Source organism: Pleurodeles waltl, chromosome 10 (assembly GCF_031143425.1).
Source record: "Pleurodeles waltl isolate 20211129_DDA chromosome 10, aPleWal1.hap1.20221129, whole genome shotgun sequence".
Lineage (NCBI taxonomy): Eukaryota > Metazoa > Chordata > Amphibia > Caudata > Salamandridae > Pleurodeles > Pleurodeles waltl.
Window position 1 is genome coordinate 5,269,011 of NC_090449.1, and position 23,340 is coordinate 5,292,350.

Genomic DNA, 23,340 nt, shown 5'->3' on the forward strand with positions numbered 1-23,340 from the left:
CAGGCGTTGCAGTGATGAGGGGACACACGGCACAGGCAGGCGTTGCAGTGATCACCGGACACACGGCACAGGCAGGCGTTGCAGTGATCAGTAGATACAAGGCACAGGCAGGCGTTGCAGTGATCAGTGGACACAAGGCACAGGCAGGCGTTGCAGTGATCAGTAGACACAAGGCACAGGCAGTCGTTGCAGTGATGAGGGGACACACGGCACAGGCAGGCGTTGCAGTGATCAGTAGACACAAGGCACAGGCAGTCGTTGCAGTGATGAGCGGACATACGGCACAGGCAGGCGTTACAGCGATGAGCAGACAAAAGGCACAGGCAGGCGTTGCAATGATGAGGGGACACACGGCACAGGCAGGCGTTGCAGTGATCAGTGGACACAAGGCACAGGCAGGCGTTGCAGTGATCAGCGGACACACAGCACAGGCAGGCGTTGCAGTGATCAGCGGACACACGGCACAGGCAGTTGTTGCAGTGATCAGCGGACACATGGCACAGGCAGGCGTTGCAGTGATGAGCGGACACAGGCAGGCGTTGCAGTGATCAGTAGACACGGCACAGGCAGGCGTTGCAGTGATCAGTGGACACAAGGCACAGGCAGGCGTTGCAGTGATCAGTAGACACAAGGCACAGGCAGGCGTTGCAGTGATGAGGGGACACAGGCAGGCGTTGCAGTGATCAGTAGACACGGCACAGGCAGGCGTTGCAGTGATCAGTGGACACACGGCACAGGCAGGCGTTGCAGTGATCAGCGGACACACGGCACAGGCAGGCGTTGCAGTGATGAGGGGACACACGGCACAGGCAGGCGTTGCAGTGATCAGTAGACACAAGGCACAGGCAGTCGTTGCAGTGATAAGCGGACATACGGCACAGGCAGGCGTTACAGCGATGAGCAGACAAAAGGCACAGGCAGGCGTTGCAGTGATGAGGGGACACACGGCACAGGCAGGCGTTGCAGAGATCAGTGGACACAAGGCACAGGCAGGCGTTGCAGTGATCAGCGGACACACGGCACAGGCAGGCGTTGCAGTGATCAGTGGACACAAGGCACAGGCAGGCGTTGCAGTGATCAGCGGACACACGGCACAGGCAGGCGTTGCAGTGATGAGCGGACACAGGCAGGCGTTGCAGTGATCAGTAGACACGGCACAGGCAGGCGTTGCAGTGATCACCGGACACACGGCACAGGCAGGCGTTGCAGTGATCAGTGGACACACGGCACAGGCAGGCGTTGCAGTGATGAGGGGACACACGGCACAGGCAGGCGTTGCAGTGATCAGTAGACACGGCACAGGCAGGCGTTGCAGTGATGAGGGGACACACGGCACAGGCAGGCGTTGCAGTGATCAGTAGACACGGCACAGGCAGGCGTTGCAGTGATTACTAGACTGTAACACACTGCACAGATCCAGCGGGGATCTGGCCTGCGTCAGGGGTTGGGGCCTGAAGTGACCCCAAGTGCTGTAGATGGTGGCTAGGAGGTGTGATCCTGGGCGTGTGGTCCTTCCCTGGTAGGCACAAGGCCCCACATCTGGACAGAGAGCATCATTGGAGAGCAGGCGGGAGCCTCAAGGTGCGGGGGGGAGATCAAGGGGCAGAAATCAATCCTTCATTCATTAATTCATTATTCTTCACGATGACCTTGGGCTGGGGCCTAGCGGGGCTTTGGATTCTGCAGGCTTTGGGTGGTTTTGACCTCATCCTGCCCTGGGGACGTACGTGGGAGGAGTAAGAAACTACACTCAGGGAGCCTCACAGTATTGCGCGGGGAGTGGGGGGTTGCAGTGTCCCTGGGGGGCTGGGGGTGGGGGGAGCGCACAGGATCCTCCATTTACTGTAAACGATGCGGCTTCAGAGCCAGGAATACCTGCCCTTCCTTTCTCCTTGAAGCGCCCTCCCTCCCTCCCACTCACTCCCAGGCCTCCTTCTCTCTCACTCACTCACCCTCCCTCTCACTCCCTACCCCCTTTCATTCCCTGCCCTCCCTCTCCCTCACCCTCTCACTCCCTGCCCTCCCTCACTCTCACTCACTCCCAGCCCTCCCTATTTCTCACTCACTCACCCTCCCTCTCACTCCCTACCCCCTTTCATTCCCTGCCCTCCCTCTCCCTCACCCTCTCACTCCCTGCCCTCCCTCACTCACTCCCAGCCCTCCCTATCTCTCACTCACTCACCCTCCCTCTCACACCCTGCCCTCCCTCTCTCTCACTCACTCCCAGCCCTCTCTCTCTCTCTCTCTCTCTCTCTCTCTCTCACTGCCTGCCCTCGCTCCCTCACTCTCACTCACTCCCTGCCCCTCGACCCTCTCAGTCCCTGCCACCCCCTCTCACTCCCGCTACCTGCCCCCTCACTCCCTGCCCTCCCCCTCTCTCCCTCCCTGCCCTCCATCTCTCTCACTCCCTGCCCCCTCACTCCCTGCCACCCCCTCGCTCACTCCCTGCCCTCCCTCTCTCTCACTCCCTGCCCTCCCTCTGTCTCACTCCCTGCCCCTCACTCCCTGCCACCCCCTCGCTCACTCCCTCTCTCTCACTCCCTGCCCCTCACTCCCTGTCACCCACCTCGCTCACTCCCTCGCTCTCACTCCCTGACTCCCTTCCCTCCCTGCCCTCTCTCTCTCTAAATCCCTGCCCCCCTTTCAGTCCCTGCCCCCCTCACCCCTTGCCCAGACCACCCCATCACAGACCATGCTGGGCTGAGTAGAGGGAGAGTAAACCTGCCCCTCCACTCCCCCTCCCCACCTCGGGGGAGGGAGTGAGGCAGGAGCCGCTTAGGAAGGTGTGTACGTGGGGCAGGTGTGAAAATTGAGGAGAAGTGTAGAGGGGCCATGGGTGGAGAGGAGGAGTGGAGGGAGGTGAGAGGAGAAGTGTAGAGGGGCCATGGGTGGAGAGGAGGAGTGGAGGGAGGTGAGAGGAGAAGTGTAGAGGGGCCATGGGTGGAGAGGAGGGGTGGAGGGAGGTGAGAGGAGAAGTGTAGAGGGGCCATGGGTGGAGAGGAGGAGTGGAGGGAGGTGTGAGGAGAAGTGTAGAGGGGCCATGGGTGGAGAGGAGGGGTGGAGGGAGGTGTGAGGAGAAGTGTAGAGGGGCCATGGGTGGAGAGGAGGAGGAGTGGAGGGAGGGAGGTGTGAGAGGAGAAGTGTAGGGGGGCCATGGGTGGAGAGGAGGAGTGGAGGGAGGGGGTGAGAGGAGAAGTGTAGAGGGGCCATGGGTGGGTAGGAGGAGTGGACGGAGGTGTGAGGAGAAGTGTAGAGGGGCCATGGGTGGAGCGGAGGAGTGGAGGGAGGGGGTGTGGGGAGAAGTGTAGAGGGGCCATGGGTGGAGAGGAGGAGTGGAGGGAGGAGAGAGGAGAAGTGTAGAGGGGCCATGGGTGGAGAGGAGGGTGGAGGGAGGTGTGAGAAGAAGTGTAGAGGGCCCATGGGTGGATAGGAGGAGTGGAGGGAGGTGAGAGGAGAAGTGTAGAGGGGCCATGGGTGGATAGGAGGAGTGGAGGGAGCTGTGAGGAGCAGTGTAGAGGGGCCATGGGTGGAGAGGAGGGGTGGAGGGAGCTGTGAGGAGAAGTGTAGAGGGACCATGGGTGGATAGGAGGAGTGGAGGGAGGTGAGAGGAGAAGTGTAGAGGGGCCATGGGTGGATAGGAGGAGTGGAGGGAGGTGAGAGGAGAAGTGTAGAGGGGCCATGGGTGGATAGGAGGAGTGGAGGGAGCTGTGAGGAGCAGTGTAGAGGGGCCATGGGTGGAGAGGAGGGGTGGAGGGAGGTGTGAGGAGAAGTGTAGAGGGGCCATGGGTGGCGAGGAGGGGTGGAGGGAGGTGTGAGAAGTGTAGAGGGGCCATGGGTGGAGAGGAGGGGTGGAGGGAGGTGTGAGAAGAAGTGTAGAGGGGCCATGGGTGGAGCGGAGGAGTGGAGGGAGGTGTGAGGAGGAGTGCAGAGAGGCCATGGGTGGAGCGGAGGAGTGGAGGGAGGTGTGAGGAGAAGTGTAGAGGGGCCATGGGTGAAGAGGAGGAGGAGAGGGAGGGAGCTGTGAGGAGAAGTGTACAGGGGCCATGGGTGGAGAGGGAGCTGTAAGGAGAAGTGTAGAGGGGCCATGGGTGGGTAGGAGGAGTGGAGGGAGGTGTGAGGAGAAGTGTAGAGGGGCCATGGGTGGAGAGGGAGGTGTGAGGAGCAGTGTAGAGGGGCCATGGGTGGAGCGGAGGAGTGGAGGGAGGGGGTGTGAGGAGAAGTGTAGAGGGGCCATGGGTGGAGCGGAGGAGTGGAGGGAGGTGTGAGGAGAAGTGTAGAGGGGCCATGGGTGGAGCGGAGGAGTGGAGGGAGGTGTGAGGAGAAGTGTAGAGGTACATGGGTGGAGTGGAGGAGTGGAGGGAGGTGTGAGGAGAAGTGTAGAGGGGCCATGGGTGGAGAGGGAGGTGTGAGGAGCAGTGTAGAGGGGCCATGGGTGGAGCGGAGGAGTGGAGGGAGGGGGTGTGAGGAGAAGTGTAGAGGGACATGGGTGGAGTGGAGGAGTGGAGGGAGGTGTGAGGAGAAGTGTAGAGGGGCCATGGGTGGAGCGGAGGAGTGAAGGGAGGTGTGAGGAGAAGTGCAGAGGGGCCATGGGTGGAGCGGAGGAGTGGTGGGAGGTGTGGAGGGAAGTGTAGAGGGGCCATGGGTGGGTAGGAGGAGTGGAGGGAGGTGTGAGGAGAAGTGTAGAGGGGCCATGGGTGGGTAGGAGGAGTGGAGGGAGGTGTGAGGAGAAGTGCAGAGGGGCCATGGGTGGAGCGGAGGAGTGGTGGGAGGTGTGGAGGGAAGTGTAGAGGGGCCATGGGTGGGTAGGAGGAGTGGAGGGAGGTGTGAGGAGAAGTGTAGAGGGGCCATGGGTGGATAGGAGGAGTGGAGGGAGGTGAGAGAAGAAGTGTAGAGGGGCCATGGGTGGAGAGGTGTAGTGGAGGGAGGTGAGGGGAGAAGCTGGATCTGCAGAGCGGTGGAGCCCCAGTGGCCCTGGATGAGAGAGAGGGCCACGGCAGGACCAGGGGCCCGGAGTCCATGGACCAGGAAGGAGAGTTAGTGAAGAAACCTGCTCCCTCCTCCTTTTAACCAGTGTCTCTCATCTCCTTGTATCCCTTCTCCTCTCCCTCTCTCCATGCTGGGGGTGGGGGAGCATGGCTGGGGAGAGAGAGGGCTGAAAAGGAAAGCAGGCGCGGAGGGCTCAGGGGAGGGGACTGAGGGGAAAGGCTTGAGGGACACTGAACCAAGGAGACTTGAGGAGCGACAATGAGGAGGGAGCGTGGGCCTGTGATGAGCTGGGTGGACATAGATCTGTGCAGCAGGCACCTTCACCCTCCCTGCTGTCTCGGGAGCCGATGCCCCTGGTTCCTTCTATCTGACTCTCTCTCTCTCTCCACAGCTTGTGGCCGTCGGCCAGTTCCGGGTGGTGAAGGAGCCCAGGGGATTCATTAAGCTGCTGCAGTGGGTGAGTGAACGTCGCACATTTGTGGTACCAGGACAGAGGGGGTCTGCCCAAACTGCTGCACTGCCCCCCGATGTACTGTGAGGTCTGTCTGCCCCCTTGATGTACTGTAAGGTCTGCCACCCTGATGTACTGTGAGGTCTGCCACCCTGAGGTACTGTGAGGTCTGTCTGCCCCACTGATGTACTGTGAGGTCTGCCACCCTGAGGTACTGTGAGGACTGTCTGCCACCCTGAGGTACTGTGAGGTCTGCCACCATGATGTTCTGGGAGGTCTGCCACCCTGAGGTACTGTGAGGTCTGTCTGCCACCCTGAGGTACTGTGAGGCCTGCCACCCTGAGGTACTGTGAGGACTGTCTGCCACCCTGAGGTACTGTGAGATCTGGCACCCGATGTACAGTGAGGTCTGTCTGCCACCCTGAGGTACTGTGAGATCTGCCCCCCTGAGGTACTGTGAGGTCTGCCACCCTGATGTACTGTGAGGTCAGTCTGCCCCACTGATGTACTGTGAGGTCTGCCACCCTGAGGTACTGTGAGGACTGTCTGCCACCCTGAGGTACTGTGAGGTCTGCCACCATGATGTACTGTGAGGTCTGCCACCCTGATGTAATGTGAGGACTGTCTGCCACCCTGAGGTACTGTGAGGTCTGCCACCCTGAGGTACTGTGAGGTGTGTCTGCCCCCTTGATGTACTGTAAGGTCTGCCACCCTGATGTACTGTGAGACCTGTCTGCCACCCTGATGTACTGTGAGGTCTGCCACCCTGATGTACTGTAATGTCTGCCCCCCTGATGTACTGTGAGGACTGTCTGGCACCCTGGGGTACTGTGAGACCTGTCACCCTGCTGTACTATGAGGTCTGTCACCCCTGATGTACTGTGAGAACTGTCTGCCACCCTGAGGTACTGTGAGGTCTGCCACCATGATGTACTGTGAGGTCTGCCACCCTGATGTAATGTGAGGACTGTCTGCCACCCTGAGGTACTGTGAGGTCTGCCACCCTGGGGTACTGTGAGACCTGTCCCCCTGCTGTACTATGAGGTCTGTCACCCCTGATGTACTGTGAGGTCTGTCTGTCACCCAGTGAGGTCTGCCACCCTGAGGTACTGTAAGGTCTGCCACCCTGATGTACTATGAGGTCTGCCACCCTGAGGTACTGTAAGGTCTGCCACCCTGATGTACTGTAAGGTCTGCCATCCTGACGTACTGTGAGGTCTGCCACCCTGATGTACTGTGAGGTCTGCCACCCTGAGGTACTGTGAGACCTGTCCGTCACCCAGTGAGGTCTGCCACCCTGAGGTACTGTAAGGTCTGTCTGCCACCCTGAGGTACTGTGAGGTCTGCCACCCTGATGTACTGTGAGGTCTGTCACCCTGAGGTACTGTAAGGTCTGTCTGCCACCCTGTGGTACTGTGAGGTCTGCCACCCTGATGTACTGTGAGGTCTGTCACCCTGAGGTACTGTGAGGTCTGTCACCCTTCTGAACTGTGAGGACTGTCTGCCACCCAGTGAGGTCTGCCACCCTGAGGTACTGTAAGGTCTGCCACCCTGAGGTAATGTGAGGTCTGCCACCCTGAGGTACTGTGAGACCTGTCACCCTGCTGTACTATGAGGTCTGTCACACCTGATGTACTGTGAGGTCTGCGTGGTACCGAGAGCAGTGCATGCCCAGACTGCTGCAATTCCACCCTGATGTACCCGGAGGACTGGCAAACCGGGCAGTAGAGAAGGAATCTCAGTGGCTGAGGTATCTGAAAGCTGCTTAGGGGTCGGTTATAATTCATGCCATCTCTAGCAGTACTTTTCATCCGACTGGCTTCCCCAGGCTATTATGTCTCTTAGAGTGTGTGCCCAGCAAGGGCGTCTCCTATCATGGCATGCTTGCCAGTTCACCCATCAGATCAAAGTAATATCACCAAGCATGGAGAAGAACAGAAACACATTTTAGAGTTGTGATCCCTTTTCAGTGATGTCAGTGAGCACCCACATAAAAATATCACCTGTAGGAGGAATTTTAGAAAAATGCCTTTGAGAGTATAAACTATATTGATAGTCTATATTTTTGCCTCTCCCTGATGCAGTCTTACAGAAATTAAATATTTGACTGAAACATGTTAATGTATACAAAAAGGAATGATGGGTGGAATGCTTGAATCATTCTGACCACTGCACCCCAGTCCATCGTTATTTTGCATACCATAACACCTCAGCTTGGAACCAGCCATGTGCAAATCAGTCTTGACCCTGTGAACATATCGCTTGGGTCCAATTGTAACAGCGGACTAGTATGCGGAACTGACTAATTACATGGCTGAGATTAATTCAAGCATTCCACCCATCACCTGTTTTTATACTTCAGTGCTACATCCTGTGTGGGACGAGTATGCCCAGGCGTGGGTCCCGTGCACACTGTGTCACAGGAACGAAGCTGGACCCAGCTGTTGAGCCCTAATCAGTGTAAGAACTGCTGTGGGTTGTTTGTCTTCCGATTCAGGAAGGACCTGGTCTGGCAGTTCGGGCTTGATTGTTCCCATGGGGAAGACTGATCTGTATATGGCTGGGTTCAAACTGGGGTGGCGTGGTGAGCAAAAGAACGATGGATTAAACCCAGATCTGTGACTGAGGGTTTCAACACTCCATCCATCATCCTTTTGTGGTGTTAAAGTTGCCCTAAGTGGGAAGACTATGCCCAGACGTGGGTTCCTTGCTCACTGTGCCACTGGATTCAAGCTAGTCTGGCTGATGAAGGGTGATTCCCCGAAACCGGTCCCAGGATGCTTGTTTCCGGTCCAGGGAGGACCTGGCGTGGCAGTTCGGGCTGGACTGTTCCCTTGGGGAGCAGGGTCAGGACTGACCTGCATATGGCTGGGTCTAAACTGAGGTGGCTGAGATAAATTCAAACATTCCAGCCATCACATTTTTCTTTACTTCAGATAAATAGTTGATGTCATCACGGACGTAAATGTTGCCATGAAAGAATTCCCCCTACCAGGTGGTTGGCGCTGCTAAGGACCTGCTTTTTCACCAGCTCTGACTGTGCACGTGCTCTGCAGGATGGAGCAGCGTCTATTCCAAGATGTTGTATGACGTCATTAGTCTCTGCCCTAGATTGCGAGTCGCTGCACAGCTTGTGTTTTCATGTCCTTCTCTCTACATCTCATCTCCGGTATTGATTCTGGATCCCTCTCCTGTTTCCATGGTGATGGCTGAAATGATATACATAATACGCAGCAAGGCTTGCGCGTCTTATTTCCAGTCTGTGCCCGTGACCTAAAATCCTGTGAGTCAAGGCCCTGGCATTGAGTATGATACCGATACCATGGCAAATCTGGGCACTTCATCCTCTCTGTGCTTCTGTTTATACAGTCCTGTGGCATTCCTCAAATGTGTGTCCAGCCCCCACTGATTGTGGAATGAGTCTGAACACATGCAGGATTCGGGGGAGGGGCGCTGATTGCAGCACATCAGCATGCCTTCACCTGTGAGGAGGGGTGTGCGTGCCTTCATCAGTGAGGAGGGGCGTGCATGCCTTCACATGTGAGGAGGGGTGTGCGTGCCTTCATGCGTGAGGAGGTGTGTGCGTGCCTTCATCAGTGAGGAGGGGTGTGCATGCCTTCACCTGTGAGGAGGGGTGTGCGTGCCTTCACGTGTGAGGAGGGGCGTGCATTCCTTCACCTGTGAGGAGGCGCGTGCATGCCTTCACCTGTGAGGAGGGGTGTGCGAGCCTTCACCTGTGAGAAGGGGTGTGCATGCCTTCACCTGTGAGGAGGGGTGTGCGTGCCTTCATGTGTGAGGCAGGGCGTGCATGCCTTCATCAGTGAGGCGGGGCGTGCCTTCACCTGTGAGGAGAGGTGTGCATGCCTTCATGTGTGAGGAGGGGCGTGCATGCCTTCATCCGTGAGGAGGGGTGTGCGTGATTTCATCAGTGAGGAGGGGTGTGCGTGCCTTCATGTGTGAGGAGGGGTGTGCGTGCCTTCACCTGTGAGGATGGGTGTGCGTGCCTTCATCAGTGAGGATGGGTGTGCATGCCTTCACCTGTGAGGAGGGGTGAGCGTGCCTTCATGTGTGAGGAAGGGTGTGCGTGCCTTCATCAGTGAGGAGGGGTGTGCATGCCTTCAGGTGTGAGGAGGGGTGTGCATGCCTTCATCAGTGAGGAGGGGTGTGCGTGCCTTCATGTGTGAGGAGGGGTGTGCATACCTTCATCAGTGAGAAGGGGTGTGCGTGCCTTCATCAGTGAGAAGGGGTGTACATGCCTTCGCCTGTGAGGAGGGGTGTGCATGCCTTCACCTGTGAGGAGGGGTGTGCATGCCTTCATGTGTGAGGAGGGGCGTGCATGCCTTCACCTGTGAGGAGGCGTGTGCGTGCCTTCATCAGTGAGGAGGGGCGTGCATGCCTTCGCCTTTGAGGAGGGGTGTGCATGCCTTCATGTGTGAGGAGGGGTGTGCATGCCTTCATCAGTGAGGAGGGGCGTGCATGCCTTCACCTGTGAGGAGGCGTGTGCATGCCTTCATGTGTGAGGAGGGGCGTACATGCCTTCACCTGTGAGGAGGCGTGTGCGTGCCTTCATCAGTGAGGAGGGGTGTGCGTGCCTTCACCTGTGAGGAGGGGTGTGCGTGCCTTCATGTGTGAGGAGGGGTGTGCATGCCTTCATCAGTGAGGAGGGGTGTGTGTACCTTCATCAGTGAGGAGGGGTGTGTGTGCCTTCATGTTTGAGGAGGGGTGTTCGTGCCTTCATCAGTGAGGAGGGGTGCGTGTGCCTTCATCAGTGAGGAGGGGTTCATGAGTGAGGAGGGGTGTGCGTGCCTTCACCTGTGAGGAGGGGTGTGCATGCCTTCAGGTGTGAGGAGGGGTGTGCACGCCTTCATCAGTGAGGAGGGGTGTGCGTGCCTTCATGTGTGAGGAGGGGTGTGCATGCCTTCATCAGTGAGAAGGGGTAAGCGCGCCTTCATGTGTGAGGAGGGGTGTGCGTGCCTTCATCAGTGAGAAGGGGTGTACATGCCTTCACCTGTGAGGAGGGGTGTGTATGCCTTCACCTGTGAGGAGGGGTGTGCATGCCTTCATGTGTGAGGAGGGGCGTGCATGCCTTCATCAGTGAGGAGGGGCGTGCATGCCGTCGCCTTTGAGGAGAAGTGTGCATGCCTTCATGTGTGAGGAGGGGTGTGCATGCCTTCATCAGTGAGGAGGGGCGTGCATGCCTTCACCTGTGAGGAGGCGTGTGCATGCCTTCATGTGTGAGGAGGGGCGTACATGCCTTCACCTGTGAGGAGGCGTGTGCGTGCCTTCATCAGTGAGGAGGGGTGTGCGTGCCTTCACCTGTGAGGAGGGGTGTGCGTGCCTTCACCTGTGAGGAGGGGTGTGCATGCCTTCATCAGTGAGGAGGGGTGTGCGTGCCTTCACCTGTGAGGAGGGGTATGTGTGCCTTCATCAGTGAGGAGGGGTGTGTGTGCCTTCATGTTTGAGGAGGGGTGTGCGTGCCTTCATCAGTGAGGAGGGGTGCGCGTGCCTTCATCAGTGAGGAGGGGTTCATGAGTGAGGAGGGGTGTGCGTGCCTTCACCTGTGAGAAGGGGTGTGCATGCCTTCACCTGTGAGAAGGGGTGAGCGTGCCTTCACATGTGAGAAGGGGTGTGCGTGCCTTCAACTGTGAGAAGAGGTGTGCATGCCTTCACCTGTGAGAAGGGGCGTGCATGCCTTCACCTGTGAGAAGGGGTGAGCGTGCCTTCACCTGTGAGGATGGGTGTACGTGCCTTCATCAGTGAGGAGGGTTGTGCGTGCCTTCACCTGTGAGGATGGGTGTGCGTGCCATCATCAGTGAGGATGGGTGTGCGTGCCTTCATGCGCGAGGAGGCGTGTGCATGCCTTCATCAGTGAGGAGGGGTGTGCATGCCTTCACCTGTGAGGAGAGGTGTGCGTGCGTTCACCTGTGAGGAGGGGTGTGTGTGCCTTCATCAGTGAGGATGGGTGTGCGTGCCTTCATCAGTGAGGATGGGTGTGCGTGCCTTCATCAGTGAGAAGGGGTGTGCGTGCCTTCAGGTGTGAGGAGGGGTGTGCATGCCTTCACCTGTGAGGAGGGGTGTGCGTGCCTTCATCAGTGAGGAGGGGTGTGCGTGCCTTCACCTGTGAGGGGGGGTGTGCATGCCTTCACCTGTGAGAAGGGGTGAGCGTGCCTTCACCTGTGAGGAGGGGTGTGCGTGCCTTCAGGTGTGAGGAGGTGTGTGCGTGCCTTCATCAGTGAGGAGGGGTGTGTGTGCCTTCACCTGTGAGGGGGGGTGTGCGTGCCTTCATCAGTGAGGAGGGGTGTGCGTGCCTTCATCAGTGAGGAGGGGTGTTCGTGCCTTCACCTGTGAGGAGGGGTGTTCGTGCCTTCACCTGTGAGGAGGGGTGAGCGTGCCTTCATGTGTGAGGAGGGGTGTGCGTGCCTTCACCTGTGAGGAGGGGCATGCGTGCCTTCACCTGTGAGAAGGGGTGAGCGTGCCTTCACCTGTGAGGAGGGGTGTGCGTGGCTTCCTCAATGCCTTCACGTGTGAGGAGGGGTGTGCGTGTCTTCACCTGTGAGGAAGGGTGAGCGTGCCTTCACCTGTGAGGAGGTGTGTGCGTGCCTTCATCAGTGAGGAGGGGTGTGTGTGCCTTCACCTGTGAGGGGGGGTGTGCGTGCCTTCATCAGTGAGGAGGGGTGTGCGTGCCTTCATCAGTGAGGAGGGGTGTTCGTGCCTTCACCTGTGAGGAGGGGTGTTCGTGCCTTCACCTGTGAGGAGGGGTGAGCGTGCCTTCATGTATGAGGAAGGGTGTGCGTGCCTTCATCAGTGAGGAGGGGTGTGCATGCCTTCATGTGTGAGAAGGGGTGAGCGTGTCTTCACCTGTGAGGAGGGGTGAGCGTGCATTCACCCTTCACCTGTAGGAAGGGGTGAGCGTGCCTTCACCTGTGAGGATGGGTGAGTGTGTGCGGAGGGATGTGCATGCCTTCACCTGTGAGGAGGGGTGTGCAGGCCTTCACCTGTGAGGATGGGTGAGAGTGTTAGGAGGGGTGAGTGTGCCTTCACCTGTGAGGATGGGCGAGTGTGTGAGGAGGGGTGAGTGTGCCTTCACCTGTAAGGATGGGTGAGTGTGTGAGGATGGGTGAGTGTGCCTTCACCTGTGAGGATGGGTGAGTGTGTGAGGAGAGGTGAGTGTGTGAGGAGGGGTGAGCGTGCCTTCACCTGTGAGGAGGGGTAAGTGTGTGAGGAGGGGTGAGCGTGCCTTCACCTGTGAGGATGGGTGAGCGTGTCTTCACCTGTGAGGATGGATGAGTGTGTGAGGAGGGGTTAGCGTGCCTTTACCTGTGAGGAGGGGTGAGTTTGTGAGGAGGGGTGAGCGTGCCTTCACCTGTGAGGAGGGGTGAGTATGTGAGGAGGGGTGAGTGTGCCTTCACCTGTGAGGAGGGGTGAGTGTGTGAGGAGGGGTGTGCAGGTCTTCACTTGTGAGGATGGGTGAGTGTGTGAGGAGGGGTGAGCGTGCCTTCACCTGTGACGATGGGTGAATGTGTGAGGAGGGGTGAGCGTGCCTTCACCTGTGAGGATGGGAGAGTGCGTGAGGAGGGGTGAGCGTGCCTTCACCTGTGAGGAGGGGTGAGTGTGTGAGGAGGGGTGAGCGTGCCTTCACCTGTGAGGATGGGTGAGTGTGTGAGGAGGGGTGTGTGTGCCTTCACCTGTGAGGAGGGGTGAGCATGCCTTCACCTGTGAGGAGGGGTGAGTGTGTGAGGAGGGGTGAGCGTGCCTTCACCTGTGAGGATGGGTGAGTGTCTGAGGAGGGGTGTGTGTGCCTTCACCTGTGAGGAGGGGTGAGCATGCCTTCACCTGTGAGGAGGGGTGAGTGTGTGAGGAGGGGTGAGCGTGCCTTTACCTGTGAGGAGGGGTGAGTGTGTGAGGAGGGGTGAGCGTGCCTTCACCTGTGAGGAGGGGTGAGCGTGCTTTCACCTGTGAGGATGGGTGAGTGTGTGAGGAGGGGTGTGCGTGCCTTCATCTGTGAGGATGGGTGAGCGTGCCTTCACATGTGAGGAGGGGTGAGTGTGCCTTCATCTGTGAGGAGGGGTGAGCATGCCTTCACCTGTGTGGAGGGGTGAGTGTGTGAGGATGGGTGAGCGTGCCTTCACATGTGAGGAGGGGTTAGTGTGTGAGGAGGGATGAGCGTGCCTTCACCTGTGAGGAGGGGTGAGTGTGTGAGGATGGGTGAGCGTGCCTTCACCTGTGAGGAGGAGTGAGTGTGTGAGGAGGGGTGAGCGTGCCTTCACCTGTGAGGAGAGTGAAGTGTCCGAGGATGGGTGAGCGTGCCTTTACCTGTGAGGAGGGATGAGTATGCCATCACCTGTGACAATGGGTGAATGTGTGAGGAGGGGTGAGCGTGCCTTCACCTGTGAGGAGGGGTGAGTGTCCAAGGATGGGTGAGCGTGCCTTCACCTGTGAGGAGGGGTGAGTGTGTGAGGATGGGTGAGCGTGCCTTCACCTGTGAGGAGGGGTGAGTGTGTGAGGAGGGGTGAGCGTGCCTTCACCTGTGAGGAGGGGTGAGTGTGTGAGGAGGGGTGTGCAGGCCTTCACTTGTGAGGATGGGTGAGTGTGTGAGGAGGGGTGAGCGTGCCTTCACCTGTGACGATGGGTGAATGTGTGAGGAGGGGTGAGCGTGCCTTCACCTGTGAGGATGGGAGAGTGCGTGAGGAGGGGTGAGCGTGCCTTCACCTGTGAGGAGGGGTCAGTGTGTGAGGAGGGGTGAGCGTGCCTTCACCTGTGAGGATGGGTGAGTGTGTGAGGAGGGGTGTGTGTGCCTTCACCTGTGAGGAGGGGTGAGCATGCCTTCACCTGTGAGGAGGGGTGAGTGTGTGAGGAGGGGTGAGCATGCCTTCACCTGTGAGGATGGGTGAGTGTCTGAGGAGGGGTGTGTGTGCCTTCACCTGTGAGGAGGGGTGAGCATGCCTTCACCTGTGAAGAGGGGTGAGTGTGTGAGGAGGGGTGAGCGTGCCTTCACCTGTGAGGAAGGGTGAGTGTCTGAGGATGGGTGAGCGTGCCTTCACATGTGAGGAGGGATGAGTGTGTGAGGAGGGGTGAGCGTGCCTTCACCTCTGAGGATGGGTGAGTGTGTGAGGAGGGGTGACTGTGTGAGGAGGGGTGAGCGTGCCTTTACCTGTGAGGAGGGGTGAGTGTGTGAGGAGGGGTGAGCGTGCCTTCACCTGTGAGGAGGGGTGATCGTGCCTTCACCTGTGAAGATGGGTGAGTGTGTGAGGAGGGGTGAGCGTGCCTTCACCTGTGAGGAGGGGTGAGTGTGTGAGGAGGGGTGAGCGTGCCTTCACCTGTGAGGAGAGTGAAGTGTCCGAGGATGGGTGAGCGTGCCTTTACCTGTGAGGAGGGATGAGTATGCCATCACCTGTGACAATGGATGAATGTGTGAGGAGGGGTGAGCGTGCCTTTACCTGTGAGGAGGGGTAAGTGTGTGAGGAGGGGTGAGCGTGCCTTCACCTGTGAGGATGGGTGAGTGTGTGAAGAGGGGTGTGCGTGCCTTCATCTGTGAGGAGGGGTGAGCATGCCTTCACCTGTGTGGAGGGGTGAGTGTGTGAGGATGGGTGAGCGTGCCCTCACATGTGAGGAGGGGTGAGTGTGTGAGGAGGGGTGAGCGTGCCTTCACCTGTGAGGATGGGTGAGTGTGTGAGGAGGGGTGAGTGTGTGAGGAGGGGTGAGCATGCCTTCACCTGTGAGGAGGGGTGAGTGTCCGAGGATGGGTGTGCGTGCCTTCACCTGTGTGGAGGGGTGAGTGTGTGAGGATGGGTGAGCGTGCCTTCACCTGTGAGGAGGGGTGGTGAGTGTGTGAGGAGGGGTGAGCGTGCCTTCACCTGTGAGGATGGGTGAGTGTGTGAGGAGGGGTGAGCGTGCCTTCACCTGTGTGGAGGGGTGAGTGTGTGAGGAGGGGTGAGCGTGCCTTCATGTGTGAGGATGGGTGAGTGTGTGAGGAGGGGTGACCATGCCTTCACCTGTGAGGAGGGGTGAGTGTGTGAGGAGGGGTGAACGTGCCTTCACCTGTGAGGAGGGGTGAGTGTCTGAGGATGGGTGAGCGTGCCTTCACCTGTGAGGAGGGGTGAGTGTGTGAGGATGGTTGAGCGTGTCTTCACCTGTGAGGAGGGGTGAGTGTGTGAGGAGGGGTGAGCGTGCCTTCACCTGTGAGGAGGGGTGAGTGTGTGAGGAGGGGTGTGCAGGCCTTCACCTGTGAGGATGGGTGAGTGTGTGAGGAGGGGTGAGTGTGCCTTCACCTGTGAGGAGGGGTGAGTGTGTGAGGAGGGGTGTGCAGGCCGTCACCTGTGCGGATGGGTGAGTGTGTGAGGAGGGATGAGCTTGCCTTCACCTGTGAGGATGGGTGAGTGTGTGAGGAGGGGTGAGCGTGCCTTCACCTGTGAGGAGGGGTGAGTGTGTGAGGAGGGGGAGCGTGCCTCAACCTGTGAGTATGGGTCAATGTGTGAGGAGGGGTGAGCGTGCCTTCACCTATGAGGAGGGATGAGTGTCCGAGGATGGGTGAGCGTGCCTTCACATGCGAGGAGGGGTGAGTGCGTGAGGAGGGGTGAGCGTGCCTTCACCTGTGAGGAGGGGTGAGTGTCCGAGGAGGGGTGAGCGTGCCTTCACCTGTGAGGAGGGGTGAGTGTCCGAGGAGGGTTGAGCGTGTGAGGCGGGGTGAGTGTGTGAGGATGGGTGAGTGTGTGAGGAAGGGTGAGTGTGTGAGGAGGGTTGAGCATGTGAGGAGCGGTGAGCATGCCTTCACCTGTGAGGAGGGGTGAGTGTGTGAGGATGGGTGAGCGTGTAAGGATGGGTGAGCATGTGAGGAGAGGAAAGTGTGTGAGGAGGGGTGAGTGTGTGAGGCAGGGTGAGCGTTTGAGGAGGGGTGAGTGTGTGAGGCGGGGTGATTGTGTGAGGATGGGTGAGTGTGTAAGGCGGGGTGAGTGTGTGAGGCGGGGTGAGCGTGTGAGGATGGGTGAGTGTGTGAGGCGGGGTGAGCGTGTGAGGATGGGTGAGTGTATGAGGATGGGTAAGCGTGTGAGGAGGGGTGAGTGTGTCAGGAGGGGTGAGCATGTGAGGAGGGGTGAGCGTGCCTTCACCTGTGAGGACGGGTGAGTGTGTGAGGAGGGGTGAGCGTGCCTTCACCTGTGAGGAGGGGTGAGTGTGTGAGGCAGGGTGAGTGTGAGAGGATGGGTGAGCGTGTGAGGATGGGTGAGCGTGAGAGGAGAGTGTGTGAGGAGGGGTGAGTGTGTGAGGCGGGGTGAGCGTGTGAGGATGGGTAAGCGTATGAGGATGGGTAAGCGTGTGAGAAGGCGTGAGTGTGTGAGGAGGCATGAGCATGTGAGGCGGGGTGAGTGTGTGAGGATGGGTGAGTGTGTGAGGAGGGGTGAGCGGGTCTTCATAATGCCTGAGGTTGGTACCACACTTGACTGATCAGTGCCAGAGGGTGAAGACTGGGGGCCCTTTCACCAGTCGCTCATGGTGCCAGGGGTGGCACAAGCGTCCAGCCTACACCCTCTCTGTTTCACCCCCGGGAATTCGGGGAATCCAGACCCCCAGGAGGGTGAGAATACCCCACTGTACCTTGACTCCCCGTGTCCCAGGCTCCCTCTCTCCCACCGCCTGCACTCCAGCTCTCTGTCACTGGTACTCGCCCGGCTACATCTAATTCAATTAGACTGACCTTCAGTCATAAGTAATTGTTACACTCACCAGTGCTTGGAGTTAGTGCTGCCTCCCCCTGTGAATCACCTCACATCTCATCTGTTCCTTTTATTGTTTATTCCTGAGTTTTATTGTGTGTTAAAGGCCCCCATGTTCAGATGCTTCTCTGCTTTATTGCTGCAGTGACTCGGGCCTGATTTATATGTTGGTGGTATGTATACTCTGTCACAGCGGCGAAGGTCTGCCCGATGAACTCCCACACGGGTACACGTCTGCCCACTTCATGGGGATGTGTGGGGTGCAGCCCAGGCGAACCCCGGCAGTGAGGGACAGTAAAAAGAAAATAGTGCTCCCCACCATCGCAAATCACTCCCGTGGCAGAGGGAGCGTCCCTTTTTTATTTTCGAAAACAAATTCCCGTTTCTGGAGTTTTCTTTTTGAAAATAAAGAAAGCATACTGTTTGGGGCAGGTGTGCATCATTCCCACAGCGGTCTGCATTGATGGGACCCGCGCTGACGTCATCCCTGCTTTATAAATGACCACCTGCTTGGCGGCCATTCATGAATTAGGCGGGCTGTCCCTCCACCATGGTGACCGAGGTATTTACTCCATCCTCATGGCGCAACAGCAGGTGGTCCATCAATGTATGAATGAACCCCCGCCTTCGGTAAAGCACGACACTACGAAGAGTGTTCGGGTGCTTGAAGGAGGCGGGGTACGGTTTAGTGACCGATGCACAGAGCCCGCTACGGAGACCTTCCGTACCTGGGGCTGCTCCTGGGCCATAGAAGCGGCCTAGAATGGCATTAGAGAATAAAACACAATATAAACCTGGCTTCGCACTGGCAAGAACTCATTCGTAGTGGGTGAAACTGTGTTTAATACAGAAAAGTAAGTGAAGATAATGAAAGGAGACTTTTCCTGAAGAAGACGTCGGCGCCACCGCCCTTGCGCAGGGCAGAGACCCTGTGCCCAGTTTGGGGTACTCCAGACTGTCTGTAAAGGGCTCCCGTGCTTGGCACACAGCAGGTTCGGGCTCCTAATGTTTAAATGATGTGTCACTCAGACTTGCATGTGTAAGCTGTCTGCCACGAGATAACCACTATGGGGCAGATGTATCAAACATTTTTGCGATCACAAACGGCCCAATTTGCGATTGCAAAAATGCGTTTTGGTATGTAACAAGTCCAATTTTATTCTGGAACTTGTTACCGAATCGTAAATTGGATTTGCGACTACATACCAATTCGGTATTAGGAAGGGGCGTGTCAAAGCATCCCTTCCTAATACCGAATCGCAGAGGTATGTATGATTGTTTTGTGACCGTGAATGCGGTCACAAAACAATTGCAGTTACCAACTACTTCAAGTAGGTGGTAACCCATTCGCAAAGGGGCAGGGGAAGGCGAACGCATGCAAAAATGTTTTTTAAGAGCAGGCTGTGGTCCCACGGACCATTGCCTACTGTTAAAAAATGAAAAGAAAACTTTTAATTTTACATTTTCAAATGCATCCCGTTTTCCTTTAAGGAAAACGGGATGCATTAAAATAAAAAAAGATTGCTTTATTGAAAATCAATCACAGACGTGGTGGTCTGCTGAGCCCAGCAGGCCACCATCCCTGTGATTGTAGCCATTCGCGATAAGTCGCAAATTGTGACCTCCCTCATGAATATTAATGAGGTAGGTCTATTTGTGAGCCCTTGCGAATCGCAGTATGAAAATCCTGGAGTTTCATACAATCCAAAAGCGATTAATGCATTGCGGATCGCAAAAAATCGCAATTAGGTAATCGTTATTGTAAAAAATGATACATCTGGCCTTAAGTCTTATGCTGTTCCCTTCCACAGCTTTACTTGCTCAAATAGCTTCCTCCCTCGCAGGCGTTCTCCCGGGACTCTCCTAAAACCTGCACGAAAAATTCACCTGGACTTTCGTGCAATTGATTCCTCTCCTTTCTTCAGAGTGACCCTCTTCTTACCGTCCCTCCGCATGCTTTCTTTGCCTGAGTATAGCCTCGTCTCAGACTCAACTCTGTCTCTTTATTCCCTCATTGTATTTCTGCAGATGGTGACACCTCATTTTATAGAGCACAACCTCTGTTTTACAACCTGTCCCTGCAGTGTAACATACCTAACCTCCGCCAGCCTGTGCCTCTGTCTCACCAGCCATGTGCATGACCCCTCATAGCCCCAGTAAGGACCACAGCCAACTGCCCCCGCTAAAGACCACAGCCAACTCCCCGCTAAAGACCACAGCCAACTCCCCCGCTAAAGACCACAGCCAACTGCCCCCGCTAAAGACCACATCCAACTTCCCCGCTGAAGACCACAGCCAACTCCCCGCTAAAGACCACAGCCAACTGCCCCCGCTGAAGACCACAGCAAACTGCCCCCGCTGAAGACCACAGCAAACTGCCCCCGCTGAGGACCACAGCCAACTGCCCCCGCTGAAGACCACAGCAAACTGCCCCCGCTGAGGACCACAGCCAACTCCCCCGCTAAAGACCACAGCCAACTTCCCCGCTGAAGACCACAGTCAACTCCCCGCTAAAGACCACAGCCAACTGCCCCCGCTGAAGACCACAGCAAACTGCCCCCGCTGAGGACCACAGCCAACTCCCCCGCTAAAGACCACAGCAAACTGCCCCGCTAAAGACCACAGCCAACTCCCCCGCTAAAGACCACAGCCAACTCCCCCGCTAAAGACCACAGCCAACTCCCCCGCTAAAGACCACAGCCAACTGCCCCCGCTGAAGACCACAGGAAACTGCCCCCGCTGAGGACCACAGCCAACTGCCCCCGCTGAAGACCACAGCCAACTGCCCCCGCTGAGGACCACAGCAAACTGCCCCCGCTGAGGACCACAGCAAACTGCCCCCGCTGAGGACCACAGCCAACTGCCCCCGCTGAGGACCACAGCCAACTGCCCCCGCTGAGGACCACAGCCAACTGCCCCCGCTGAAGACCACAGGAAACTGCCCCTGCTGAGGACCACAGCCAACTCCCCCGCTAAAGACCACAGCAAACTGCCCCGCTAAAGACCACAGCCAACTCCCCTGCTAAAGACCACAGCCAACTGCCCCGCTAAAGACCACAGCCAACTCCCCCGCTAAAGACCACAGCCAACTCCCCCGCTAAAGACCACAGCCAACTCCCCTGCTAAAGATCACAGCCAACTGCCCCCGCTGAAGATCACATCCATCTGGTATTCCTTTGAATCTAGCACAATGAAACTGGAGTAAACACATGGAATGATTTTGTTGAGGGCACGAGACTAGTGCTAGTGAACATCAAACCCACTGGAGTACCCACTGCCCGTGAGCTCTAGAGTAGCTGCTACCACCACTAGGTGGGACAGTCACCGCTGTACAACTGTAGTTACAGTGCACTTAGAGTCGAGCACCATCACCGTAGACGCTCAGGGCCTGGTGTACAGTTCAGAGGACGGACTTCACTCTCACAGGAACTGAGCGCGATACTCAGCTCCGTCGGTGCAGCTCCGTCCGCCGCGTCAGGGAAGGGCTCGGGCCCTGCGGACATCTCTTAATATTGGCAGGAACCGCCTTTCCTGCCCGTGTCTTAAAAGTTTGATGGAGAGCTCTGTAAAATATCACAAAGGCTTGTCAAACTTTCAAATTGTTTTCGGTTTTTCAAAAACAAAATACTGAAGTGGGATTTGGTTTTCAAAAAGCACAAACAATAATAACCCCCACCCCACGAGAGTTGTCCCCATGGCGTGGTGGTCATTTAAACATTTTTACTGTCCCTTTGGGGCGGGTTTTTCACAATATTTGAGACTCATTGTTGAAAAAGGAACAGGGAAAGTGTAGAGAGAGTTGAGGCCATTCTGAGATTGAGTCTTCCTAAAACGCAGAGACCTCAGGATGTTTTGGGAATGGTTGGCTACTGTAGACAGCGGGTACCTAACCTTGCCTGGGTGGCTGAACCTTTACTGAGGTTGGCACACAGATCGAGTCTATCAGTGATGTGCCCCTCATCATGAGGGTGAGCACCTTCAAGGGCTTTGTGGGCTGATGAGGTCACACCTACCGGGCTGTGAAATCCTCAGCCCGTAAAGTTCACCTCAGTGCTTACCTCAGTCACACAGAAGCTGGCCCTCAGTGCTCTCTCAGTCACACAGAGGCAGGCCCTCAGTGCTCTCTCAGTCACACAGAGGCAGGCCCTCAGTGCTCTCTCACTCACACAGAGGCTGACCCTCAGTGCTCTCAGTCACACAGAGGCAGGCCCTTAGTGCTTTCTCAGTCACAGAGGCTGGCCCTCACTGCTCCCTCAGTCACACAGAGGTTGTCTCTCAATGCTCTCAGTCACACAGAGGTTGGCCCTCAGTGCACTCTCGGTCACACAGAGGCTGGCCCTCAGTGCTCTCAGTCACACAGAGGTTGGCCCTCAGTGCACTCTCGGTCACACAGAGGCTGGCCCTCAGTGCTCTCAGTCACACAGAGGATGGCCCTCACTGCTCTCAGTCACAGAGGCTGGCCCTCACTGCTCTCAGTCACAGGGCAGGCCCTCACTGCTCTCAGTCACACAGAGGCTGGCCCTCACTGCTCCCTCAGTCACACAGAGGCAGGCCCTCAGTGCTCTCTCAGTCACAGAGGCAGGCCCTCACTGCTCTTAGTCACACAGAGGAAGGCCCTCAGTGCTCTCTCAGTCACAGAGGCAGTCCCTCACTGCTCTCAGTCACACAGAGGCTGGCCCTCACTGCTCTCAGTCACACAGAGGCTGGCCCTCACTGCTCTCAGTCACACAGAGGCAGGCCCTCAGTGCTCTCTTAGTCACAGAGGCTGGCCCTCACTGCTCTCAGTCACACAGAGGCTGGCCCTCACTGCTCTCAGTCACACAGAGGCAGGCCCTCACTGCTCTTAGTCACACAGAGGCTGGTCCTCACGGCTCTCAGTCACACAGAGGATGGCCCTCAGTGCTCTCTCAGTCACAGAGGCAGGCCCTCACTGCTCTCAGTCACACAGAGGCTGGCCCTCACTGCTCTCAGTCACACAGAGGCAGGCCCTCAGTGCACTCTCAGTCACAGAGGCAGGCCCTCACTGCTCTCAGTCACACAGAGGCAGGCCCTCAGTGCTCTCTCAGTCACAGAGGCTGGCCCTCACTGCTCTCAGTCACACAGAGGCTGGCCCTCACTGCTCTCAGTCACACAGAGACTGGCCCTCAGTGCTCTCTCAGTCACACAGAGGCAGGCCCTCACTGCTCTCAGTCACACAGAGGCAGGCCCTCAGTGCTCTCTCAGTCACAGAGGCAGGCCCTCACTGCTCTCAGTCACAGAGGCAGGCCCTCACTGCTCTCAGTCACACAGAGGCTGGCCCTTACTGCTGTCAGTCACACAGAGGCTGGCCCTCACTGCTCTCAGTCACACAGAGGCTGGCCCTCACTGCTCTCAGTCACACAGAGGCTGGCCCTCACTGCTGTCAGTCACACAGAGGATGGCCCTCACTGCTCTCAGTCACACAGAGGCTGGCCCTCACTGCTCTCAGTCACACAGAGGCTGGCCCTCAGTGCTCTCAGTCACACAGAGGTTGGTCCTCTCTGCTGTCTCAGTCACACTGAGGATCTCCCTCACTGCACTCTCAGTCACACAGAGGTTGTCCCTCACTGCTGTCAGTCACACAGAGGTGGACCCTCACTGCTCTCTCAGTCACAGAGGCAGGCCCCCAGGGCTCTCTCAGTCACACTGTGCTTGTCCCTCACTGCTCTAAGTCACAGAGGCTGGCCCTCAGTGCACCCTCAGTCACACAGAGCTTGTCCCTCACTGCTGTCAGTCACACAGAGGTTGACCCTCGCTGCTCTCTCAGCCACAGAGGCTGGCCCTCAGTGCTCTCTCAGTCACACTGTGCTTGTCCCTCACTGCTCTAAGTCACAGAGGCTGGCCCTCAGTGCACCCTCAGTCACACAGAGCTTGTCCCTCACTGCTGTCAGTCACACAGAGGTTGACCCTCACTGCTCTCTCAGCCACAGAGGCTGGCCCTCAGTGCTCCCTTAGTCACAGAGGCTGGCCCTCAGTGCTCCCTCAGTCACAGAGGCAGGCCCTCAGTGCTCTGTCAGTCACCCAGAGGCTGGCCCTCAGTGCTCTCTCAGTCACATAGAGGCTGTCCCTCAGTGCTCTCAGTCACACAGAGGTTGCCCTCAGTGCTCCCTCAGTCACGCAGAGGTTGGCTCTCACTGCCGTCTCAGTCACACTGTGCTTGTCCCTCACTGCTCTCAG

The 23,340-nt window shown here is 57.5% G+C and overlaps 1 protein-coding gene across 1 annotated transcript in view; it reads left to right on the plus strand.

Annotated features, from left to right (window-relative positions):
- The window catches only part of SYP (synaptophysin), a 135,721-nt gene that overhangs the window by 20,457 nt on the left and 91,924 nt on the right, over positions 1 to 23,340 (plus strand). The window contains exon 2 of the mRNA XM_069209308.1: positions 5,378 to 5,443. Within this exon, the coding sequence (XP_069065409.1) occupies positions 5,378 to 5,443 (66 nt within the window). The remainder of the gene's footprint in view (positions 1 to 5,377; positions 5,444 to 23,340) is intronic.